We start from the raw sequence: 10,827 nt of genomic DNA, 5'->3' as shown, positions 1-10,827 counted from the left end.
AAACCTCCCTGGGCCACGGACCTGAGAACGGAAAAAAATGGAGACAGAACCAATTTCTAGCTTGTTAAACGGCCTTAGGAGTGATGAATCAGGGTTGTGGGACTTACTCTGGACTGGGGCCTGGTAAAATCATGCCATCAAAGTCTTGCCGTGCTGATGTTACCTTATCTAGTTATTAGTTTGTTTGATGTCTTCCTCCACTAGAGTTAAGATTCATGAGGGAAGAGACCTTGTCTGTCCTTACGCCCCATTGTTTCTCAAGCGTGCCAATACCAGGAGGCACAGAGAACTCCCTTCACAGTCAACACAAACAGGCCAACACCATGACATATCATAGTGAAACTGGCAAAATACAAAGGTAAAGAGAGAATTGTGAAAGCAGCTAGGGACAAACGGGCCTTAACCTACAAGGGAGACACATAAGGGTAGTAGCAGACCTGTCCACTGAAAGTTGGCAGGCTAGAAGGGAGTGGCAAGAAATAGTCATTGTGCTGAATAGGAAAAATACGCAGCCAAGAATCAGCAAGGCTGTCATTCAGAATAGAAAGAGAGATGAGAGTTTTCCCAGACAAACAAAAATCAAGGAGTTCGTGACCACTAAACCAGCCCTGCAGGAGATCCTAAGGGGGACTCTGTGAGTGGAACCCTGCAAGGGACCAGAGACATCACCACAAGCACGAGAAAGAATGAAACGTACAGATAACACAATGACCCTAAATCCGTATCTTTCAGTAATCACTCTGAATGAAAATGGACTAAATGCTCCAACCAAAATACATAGGGTATCAGAATGGATAGAAAACCAAGATCCATCTATATGCTGTCAACAAGAGACTCATTTTAGACCTGAGAACCCCTGCAGATTGAAAGTGAGGGGATGCAGAACCATCTATCGTGTTACTAGATGTCAGAAGAAAGTTGGAGCAGCCATACTTATATCAAACGAGATTTTAAACCAAAGACTATAACAAGAGATGAAGAAGGGCATTATGTCGTAATTAAGGGGTCTATCCATCAAGAAGAACTAACAGTTGTAAATGTTTATGCCCTGACTTGAAAGAACCCAAATATATAAATCAGCTAATCACAAACATAAGCAATCTTACTGATAACAATACAGTAATTGTAGGAGAATTTAATACTCACAGCAATGGACAGATCATCTAGGCAGAAAATCAATAAAGAAACAATGACCTTGAATGATACACCGGACCAGATGGACTTGACAGATATATTCAGAACTTTTCATCCAAAAGCAGCAGAATACACATTCTTCTCGAGTGCACACAGAACAATCTCAAAAATAGATCACATACTGAGTTGCAAAACAGCTCTCAATAAATATAAAAGAATTAAGGTCATACCATGCATATTTTCAGATCACAATGCTGTGAAACTTGAAACCAACCAGAAATCAAGAAAAATTTTGTAAAGCCTCCAAATGCATGGAGGTTAAAGAACATTCTGCTAAAGAATGAATGGGTCAACCAGGCAATTAAAGAAGAAATTAAAAAACATATGGAAGCAAATGACAATGAAAACACAACAGCTTAAACCAGCATTTGATCCTGTCAATAGATGCAGAAAAAGCCCAAACCCTTTGGGACGCAGCAAAAGAAAAACCAACAAATAATCCATTGAAGAAATGGGCAGAAGACATGAATAGACACTTTTCCAAAGAAGACATCCAGATGGTCAACAGGCACATGAAATGATGCTCAACGTCACTCCTCATCGAGGAAATACAAATCAAAACCACACTGAGATACCACCTCATGCCGGTCAGAGTAGCTAAATCAGGAGACTGTAGATGTTGGAGAGGATGTGGAGAAACGGGAACCCTCTTGCACTGTGGGTGGGAATGCAAACTGGTTTAGCCGCTCTGGAAAACAGTGTGGAGGTTCCTCAAAAAATTAAAAATAGTGCTTGTAGTCATAGGGTCATAGGGTAATTCTACTAGGAATTTATCCAAAGGATACAGGAGTTCTGATTTCTAGGGGCACATGTACCCCAATGTTTCTAGCAGCACTTTCAACAATAGCCAAATTATGGGAAGAGCCCACATGTCCATCACCTGATGAATGGATGAAGAAGATGTGGTTTATATATACAATGGAATACTACTTGGCAATGAGAAAGAATGAAATCTTGCCATTTGCAACAATGTGGATGGAACTGGAGGGTATTATGCTAAGTGAAATAAGTCAGTCAGAGAAAGACAGATATTGTATGTGTCACTCATATGGAATCTGAGAAACTTAACAGCAGACAGGGAAGGGAAAGGAAAAAAATAGTTTCAAACAGAGAGGGAAGCAAACCATAAGAGATTCTTTACACAGAACAAACAGGGTTGATGGGGGGAGGGGAAAGGGGGAAATGGGTGATGGGCATTGAGGAGGGCCCTTGTTGGGATGAGCACTGGGTGTTTTCTGTAAGCAGTGAATCATGGGAATCTAGTCCCAAAACCAAGAGCACATTGTATACATTGTATGTTAGCTAGCTTAGCAATAAATTATACTTTAAAAATAAATGAATAAAAGTAGGCCAAATCAAAAGTTCTTTTAAAAAGAAAAAAAATGCAAGGGTTTGACATAGGCTGTTCTTAAGTTTTTGGATGAGTGTGACTAACGCAATCAGTGGCTAAGGGTTGGGAGTAGGACAATCTTAGGATATACAACATGGTGTCCTGTGCACCATGCATCCTTGGCAAGAAAATAGAATGACTGATAATCCTAACATGCCCTGTCACTTAGTTTAGAAGTACAGGTGCTCATACAGGTGCTCACTGTCCCTTTAACACCAAATATTTTTCCAAAGACTGACTGGTCTTGTATAAACTTGGGTTTTTACATGGAGTGATTTTTTTGCTGTAAGGAAGATAGATCAGTAACCTAGAGAAAAGTGTAACAGGTTAGAAAAACACATTTTAAAAAATGATCATTGTACCTATCTCATGGCTGAAGTGTTTACTGTATTATAGGGGAGGAGGAAAGTGAATAGAATTAAAAAAAAAAAAAAAAAGGTCCTGAGCAGATTGCTGTATTCACTTAGACCAAATTTTTATTTTTTAAAAATGCAATACAGCCATTTAATTTTCACATTAACAATAGCCAGTATTTGTGTGACTCATTCACATGATTTTTTATGTACACACAAGTACACTGTTTATATAAAAAATAAATTATGCTTTAATAATGAAAAACAAGTTTACAAATGTAGCTTTTAAAAGCCTATTGGAAAATAAGAAATGTGGAAATTTCTGAGAGACAGGGTCACTGAAGCAGGGTCTCTTTGAGCAGAAAATATTTCAGAAAGGAAAGGGCCTGAGACAAATCTTTAAATGTTTTTCAAATGCCAGTTTTGTCATTCTGCGTATTTCTTAATCTATTTAACTTTCCGTTGGCCAGGGTGTGGCTTTTTAGGATTGTCTGAAAAAAGTTAGCGGTCACCCAAGTTGAAAGTTAACTTCATTCACTTAAAAGTTAAAAGGACTAAGGCCCCCTTTAGCCATCCTTCTTCGTTCTAAGTGCAATGTGTCATTTAGTGGCCTTAGATCAAGCATCTTAAAATTGATGGCTCAGAGACCGCTCCAGTGAATTTTGTAAATCTGAGTATCCCCCTGCACATTTCTACACTGTTGGCTAAAATTGTCCGTCATAAATAGTTGGAAAGGATCTAAGTTGCCAATGGATTGTAGATACTGCATCTTTACATAAAATGGTTACATTCCTCTAAGTTTAGAGGCTCTAAATATAGTAGTTGATAGGTACTGTCACCCGTTCAAAAAATCACATGAATAAGGCAATTTTTAACGGTAGGAAACACCATACTTTTTACTCCTTGAATTTGCATTTTTATTCTATTTCCCTTCAACATTTAAAAAATTTTTTTTTAATTTTTTTTTTTTTTTTTTTTACTTATTTTGAGACAGAGACAGAGCATGAACAGGGGAGGGGCAGAGAGAGAGGGAGACACAGAATGGGAAGCAGGCCCCAGGCTCCGAGCCATCAGCCCAGAGCCCAACGCGGAGCTCGAACCCACGGACAGCGAGATCGTGACCTGAGCTAAAGTTGGACGCTTAACTGACTGAGCCACCCAGGCGCCCCTCAACATTTTAGCCTAATGAGACATACACGTAAACATACGTATACTTTTTTTTAAAGTAGGCGTCAGTAGGCTTCATGCCCAGCACAGAACCTAATGCGGGCTTGAACTTGTGACCCTGATGATATCAAGACCTGAGCTGAGATCAAGAGTTGGATGCTTAACCGACTGAGCACCTGGGCTCCCCTAATGATTTCTGTCTTTTTATGTTGGTTGTTTGCATATTTGTAACAAAGTTAGATAATATCCTATAGTCATAAAGCTCTGTGTATTTGAAACTTTCTTTTGGATTGAACTTGATCAATAAACGTACAAATTTTAGTAAATTATTACACTTAGTAAAATTTCATTGGCAATGTATCACTTAATGTTAAAAGCTTTGCCCCCCACCCCTGAGTCCTTTCGTTGCTGCATAGATGAGTGTTACCTTTGTTACAATGGCCACAATATCCATTCTGTTCCCCCTTACCAATTTTATATATGGAAGTGGTGGCGATTCTTTTTTGCATAGATAAGGAGACAGGGAACAGAAGGAGATTTGCGATAGCATGATAGCTGAATTCTTCCAAGTCCTTCGGAATTATGTGCGAAAATACCGAAGAAATCTTGGGTGTTCCTTTAAATTTATTGAAATGAAAGAATTGAGAGCCACCCGAATCACAGACGGATTTGTACCCTATTGTTAAGAGGCTTTCACTTTCCGAACACTCGTATTTTGAATTTTCTACCTTGAGTCGTGCTCTCCCATTTAAGACTGTGGGGAAAGAGGTTTTCTTTTGTGAGGAGAGAAAAAGGCATCTTCTGAGTCAGATGAGTCATAAGAGCAGAATAGGAAGGTAAGGATCTGAAAATTGATCCCCTCAAACTATTTGAGCCTGTGTATGTCTTGGAAAGCTTGGTAGACATTTGGGGGGTAAGGCGAGCCCAGTGTCAAGACCATTGGCCTTGGGGGCTTAAATTTAGATTTTATTTCACTAAGTCTTTAAAGTACATCATTTATTAGATTCTGTCGCCGGCTGCCTTTTAGATGGCCCTCAAATGTGTTGCACTGTGCATTAGCTGCCATGAAATATCCCTTCGCAAAAGGGCTCGGAGATCTAATTTGGGAAGTGTGATATTCTCCACCCCTCTTAACTGTGCATGCTAGAATATCCAGGTTTCGCAGCAGAGAAATGATTTAACTTCGTACCGCCTGAGTGTCCCCAGCTCTAATGATGTAACCAGCATATCCCCCCTTTATCTTTCCACGCAACAGAAGTGCCACTCTAAGTAAACGATAAACCCAGAGACATGGTCAAACGACAGCACACGTGCGCACTCGTGGTTCGGGTCCGTCCTGCTGCCGCTGTCTCTCCGGATGCTCCTGTCGCTGCTCTGCTCAGCCTGCACTGGCTGTACTGACTCCATGACTGGCCAGCCCCAGTCTCGGCTGGATAATTTATACTTAGATTATGTGGCAGCTGGGCAGACGAGGGGAAGAGCAGTGATGTCACCTGTGCCCTTCCCTTCTCTGTGTCTTTCCTGTGAGAATCCTAGTATCGCCTCTCTCAGTGAGATTTATGTGTTACTCGGTTAAGGAAAGAATGGGGAAGCCAAAGCAAATGCTCTCTAATGGTGCATCCAAGTCACGGTAGTGCCTAGGAGGAGACGGTTTGAGGGAAAGAGTTCTTCCCAGCATCGTTTATAGCATATCCCTCACTTCACGTGGCTGCTGTCTCCCTCTGGGTGTGGCTGGCTATGGATTTTACCCGGCAGCAGCTGAAAAGATGCTTTGTTTCTTCCTTCTGGGCCGCCCGGTCTTCATTTCTTTGACGCGCTAGCAGAAAAGCCATTTTAAGCAGAATGGGGATCTAGACTTTAAACTGGAGTGAAGTGGAAAGGTTTATGTCTTTTACTCACCCCCGAAGTAAAAAAGGGGGACATGATGGAGGCACAAGGGACCTAGAGGTAGGGGTAGGGGTGCGATAATTAGGCTCCAGTGGCCACCTGGCCAATGGCTCACGGAGAAAGGTTACAGAGTCTGAAAATTCCTACCCTGTAGCACTGAGCTCAGTGCCTTTGCAACTCACCTTTATTCAACGGTGCTTGGACCATTTGCCACCATCAGGAATATTCTCCGCTCAGTTGCTGACTGCCAAATAATTCGGCAACTCCAGTTGGAGGAATCACGGGGTCGTGTTGCAAGATAACCGCCCCACCCCTTCAGACTGCTGTCACCTATGCTCCTGGCTTCGGGGAAGGTACAACGTATGTCTTTGAGGAGCTCACGGAGATGTTGCATGGGAGCAGCCACCATGGCTTTCCCCCCACCTCTAGAAATTTTTTTTTTACATTGTAGCCCTGACCTTGGGGACAGTGCTTGGTACACTGAAGTGCTGAAAAGCTTTCGTGGGATGAAGGCATAGGGTCTTTTGATGAGACAGAGCCTGGCCGGTTTTAATGTACTTCCCAGCAAGAATACGTGCCTGCTGAGCCTGAATGGGCTTCAAGGACCCAGCTCCAACCTGTAAATCCACCAGGCTCACTGCTCCTGTGTCCTCTCCTGACACCTTATTCTTTCCTTGCAATTACCCTTCGCCCCAGTCTGACCAAGTTGTGACTTGACTGAGTCATACTGTCCACCTCGACACTATCTTTGTCTTTAAAATGTCGTATTAAATCCTCACACTGTACAAATCATTCCATTGTCTATCAAGATGTAGAGGAGTGTCTTCGTGTCCCAGGCGGGTCTGCCTCTTTGGGGATGACCGTGTGTAGGATTTTCTGTAGTTTCCTACAGCTTAAGATTTAGCTCGCGGCTCCACAAAGCGGAACAACACAGAGAGCTGAATTCTGATCACCTGTTAAAATCCGTAGCCCATGGAGATCTGCAACCAGCTCAGGAGTGGGCAGAGCAGGGGTGAGTAAGAAGCCGGCCGAGCCTCCAGTGGGTCTCTGGTCTCTCCATCAGACTTTCTAAATCCAAGGGGCCCCCACCCTGGTAACGCCAGTCCCAAAGCAAGTTTCCACCGCGGACTGGAGCTTGTTCTAGCGAACAGAGACCGCACGCCCCAGCCACCTCTCCGGTACGGCAGCGGGCCTGTCGCGAGCACTGCGGCTTTGGTGCTGAGCTGAGTCAGCTGACCTGGGGCAGAGAAGCCGGGCAGAGGTGCAGCGGGGCGAGGGCCACTCGTGGGGCCCAGGGGAAGGCCAAACTGTTTGCCTTTTAGTTACAATCCTTTTCCGAATCTAATTAATTCGTTCCTTACGCATCGGGCTCATCTTCCTCGGAAGTCAATTACTTGGGTCCTTAGAGGCTGGATAAGGGTCCTGCTCACTGTACAGGTTGAGCACAGAAGGTCTAACGGATCAAGATTTTCACCGCTTTTATTCAAGGAGGTTGGGAACACGAGAGACCAAAAAACGAGGAAACACGTTTTTATGATCCTCTATAGAAAATATAAGTTAAGAAATTGTCCAAGATGAAGAAAGGAGCAGGAAGTCACCCCACCCAGCTCATGCCAGGTGGGTCTTCAAAAGTGTCCTCTTGACTCCAGGCTTGACGAGACATCACAGATTAGCAAGTCCCCGGGGTCTGAAGAGAGGACATTCTCCTACACGTGAGCACAGACGGGCACGACACCCTTACACGCGTTCCCCAGCGTCTATGAGTAAAACCTACTGTTGCTAACTCTCTTCTCTCTTAACCTGAAACAAAACAGATTTCACAGTCATCTGTTAGGCTCAGATACAGGTCATGTGTGGAACAGTGTAACCTTTGTCCACGCCCTGCAGGGCATCCATGGCCTGATGGAACAGGGCTGAGAGGGGGAGTTGGGGGAGAGAGGGAGAGGGGGGAGAGGGGGACGGGAGGGGGGGAGAGAGGGGAGGGGGGACTGGGGGAGAGAGGCGGGGATAGGGGGACTGGGGGGAGAGAGGGGGACGGGGAGGGGAGAGGGGAGGGCGGACTGGGGGAGAGAGGCGGGGAGAGGGGGACTGGGGGGAAAAAGGGAGGAGGGGGAGGGGGAGAGGGGCCTCCCGGCAAGACAGGAACGTCTCTAAAACTGGCCTTCCTCACTAGCATTGTGCTGGGGCCGCAGTTCTGGTGGAGTAACAAATATGGGGAAGGAGTCTGTGCGCTGGTTCCCCTTAGGGGCTGTTCCTGGCACTTGCTTCTGGATGGTTCTCTGTTGAGCAGGACTGTCAGGCACACTGCAGGACACTAGGCACACCTGGCCGCCTCCCAGCCCATCTGTAGCACAACCCAAAGCCTCCCCTGGGGATGGGGGTGGGGTCCTGCCCCAGTGCAGAACCAGTGGACGGTGCGAACTTCATAAGGTTCTTTATTTAGAAGGTAGTGGGCATAGTTAATTTTCACTATTAGAGCGACGTCTCCTCCTAGTGGTGACAATTTGACTTAGGGAAGGTGCAGAGGCATAAAATAATTACTATAAGTGAATTTATACGGCAAAGATCCGGAGGGTGGAGGGACCAAAGGATTTCTTTCTTCCTTTCTTTCTTTTTTTGAATGTCTATTTATTTTATGAGAGCGTGCGAGCGGGAGAGGGGCGGACAGAGAGGGAGACACAGCATCTGAAGCAGGCTCCAGGATCCCCAGAGCTGTCAGCACAGAGCCCGACGTGGAGCTCGCACGAACCGTGAGATCACGATCTGAGCCGAAGTGGGAGCTTCACCACTTAACCGCTTAACCACTTAACTGACTGAGCCACCCAGGCGCCGCCAAAGAGATTTCTAAAGGTGGGGGTGGGAGGGGGCTTTCCTGAAGCCTGACCCCCCCCCCCCCCACGTGCCCTGGGGATGTGCGGGTGGGGGAGCGGCTGGCCTACCTCCGGTTGCACTTCTCCTGGTACAGCTGGAGCTGGTTCTCGTTGACGTTGAACTCTTTCACGAGGGCATCCCGGTTGGCATTGCGCAGATTCTGGTGCGTGTCGTACAGGAACAGCTGGTTGTTCAGCTCTTCCTGCCGCCTTCGCAGCTGGCGGCAGGAGGAGTAGAGTTCCTCTTCACTCTCCTAGAGGGAAGGAGCACATAGCGATGGGGTGGGGCTCCGCATCTTAATAGAGGGCCGAGAGGGAGCAGGAGGCACAGAAGGTCTGCAGCTGGGATTATCCCAGAAAAACACAGGGCCCATTTTCACCAAAGACAAAACTCACAGTCATTTATTCCAGTGGAAGCAAGCAGTTTGAAAAACGCTTGTTCACGAGGAAGGGTGGCTTTGCTGTGAAACTCGGAGTAGTAACTTACACTGGCCCCCGATCCCAGGGCAGGTACATCTGTGCATTGTGCATGGCCTCCTGGTCCCTACCTGAACGCAAAGGGTCCGAGTTGCTGCGTGCCTAACGTGGAACACAGCAGGGAAGGGGGAGAGCCGCCTAAGGGAAGCGGGAGCCAGCACATCACTGAAGCCCTTAAAAAGCAAGGTCACACACTACAACACAGAGGAACCCTGAAAACGAAGAAGCCGGTTCCAAAAGACCACAGCCCTTGATTCCATTTATATGAAGTGTCCAGAATGGGTAAATTCATAGAGACAGAAAAGGGGTGGTTGCCTGGTGGTTTTTGGGGGTGATGACAGTGTTCTAAAGTTGATCGTGGTGACGGTTGCACAACTCTGTGAATATAGCAAAAATCAGGGTATTGTCCCTCTTAAATGGGTGAATTATATGGTATATGAATCATACCTCAAAGCTGTTATCCTTGCCCCCACCCCCAGAAAACCAAGACAGAACATAGGTGATGCCCCCCCCCCCCCCCCGCCCCGGGGATGGCATGTGACTCAGGTCTAGCCAGTAACAATGTCTCATTCCCTCTGCCCACCACCTGTGAGCATGTGACCCAAGCCAGGCCAATTAGAAGCATCCATTGGACTGTGGTTGGTGCTCTTGGTAAAAAACAAAACAAAACAAAAACATAAATAAACCAAAAACCAAAACTTTCCCTTCTTGGGGATCAGCTGAAAGAGTGGTGAATGTTTCCAGTGGCTACTGACTCCTTTGCTATGACACACAGAAAGTTGGGAATGAAGTCAAAAGAGAGGGAAACAGAGTTATTGCATTAGCACCTGGATCCAGCCATGACTGAAGCAAGGTCTTCCCTTAAACTTTGGAGTTTTCTTACCCCAAACGTTCCCTCCATTATGCGAAGAAAAAAACTTGTAACAGGAAGGAGTTTGGATTTCAGCATGGGAGAAAGAGGATGTTTTACTTCACTGATTTTTAATTTAAAACTTTAATTTAAATACGTATTTGACCTACAATATTATATTAGTTTCAGTTGTACAACATAGTGATTTGGCAAATATACGCATTAGGAAATGCTTACCACAGTAAGTGTAGTTACCATCTGTCCCCATACAAAGTTATTTCAATATTGACTACATTTACTATGCTGTTCTTTTCATCCCCATGACTTTTAACTGGAAACGCGTACTCTTAATCTTCCGCTGTTCTGCCCATCTCCGACTCCCTCCCCACCCCCCACCTTCTGGCAGCTACCAGTTCTGTATACTTGAGTCTATTTCTATTTTGTTCGGTTGGTTTGGTTTTTTAGACTCTACATCTAAGCGACCTCACATAGTATTTGTCATTCTCTAACTTAGTTCATGTAACATGATACCCTCTAGGTCCAGCCATGTTGCTGCAAATGGCAAGATGTCATTCTTTTTTATGGCTCAGTACTATTCCATTCTATATATACCATATTTTCTTTATCCATTCATCTATC

At 45.2% G+C, this 10,827-nt stretch overlaps 1 protein-coding gene across 3 annotated transcripts in view; it reads right to left on the bottom strand.

The window, feature by feature from the left end:
• Positions 1 to 3,930: 3,930 nt before the first annotated feature.
• The window catches only part of PLCG2 (phospholipase C gamma 2), a 161,294-nt gene continuing 154,397 nt past the window's right edge, over positions 3,931 to 10,827 (bottom strand). For all 3 annotated transcript variants that reach the window (XM_060650040.3, XM_060650046.3, XM_060650041.3), the window contains 2 exons: positions 8,931 to 9,115; positions 3,931 to 7,791 (listed from right to left, as the gene is read on the bottom strand). In XM_060650040.3, the coding sequence (XP_060506023.1) occupies positions 7,749 to 7,791; positions 8,931 to 9,115 (228 nt within the window). In that variant the 3' untranslated portion in view covers positions 3,931 to 7,748. The remainder of the gene's footprint in view (positions 7,792 to 8,930; positions 9,116 to 10,827) is intronic.

The sequence above is a fragment of the Panthera onca genome, chromosome E2, assembly GCF_046562875.1.
Source record: "Panthera onca isolate mPanOnc1 chromosome E2, mPanOnc1 haplotype 2, whole genome shotgun sequence".
In the NCBI taxonomy this organism is placed as follows: domain Eukaryota; kingdom Metazoa; phylum Chordata; class Mammalia; order Carnivora; family Felidae; genus Panthera; species Panthera onca.
The sequence above is the reverse complement of the archived record's forward strand: the minus strand, read 5'-3'. Positions and strand labels throughout refer to the sequence as shown.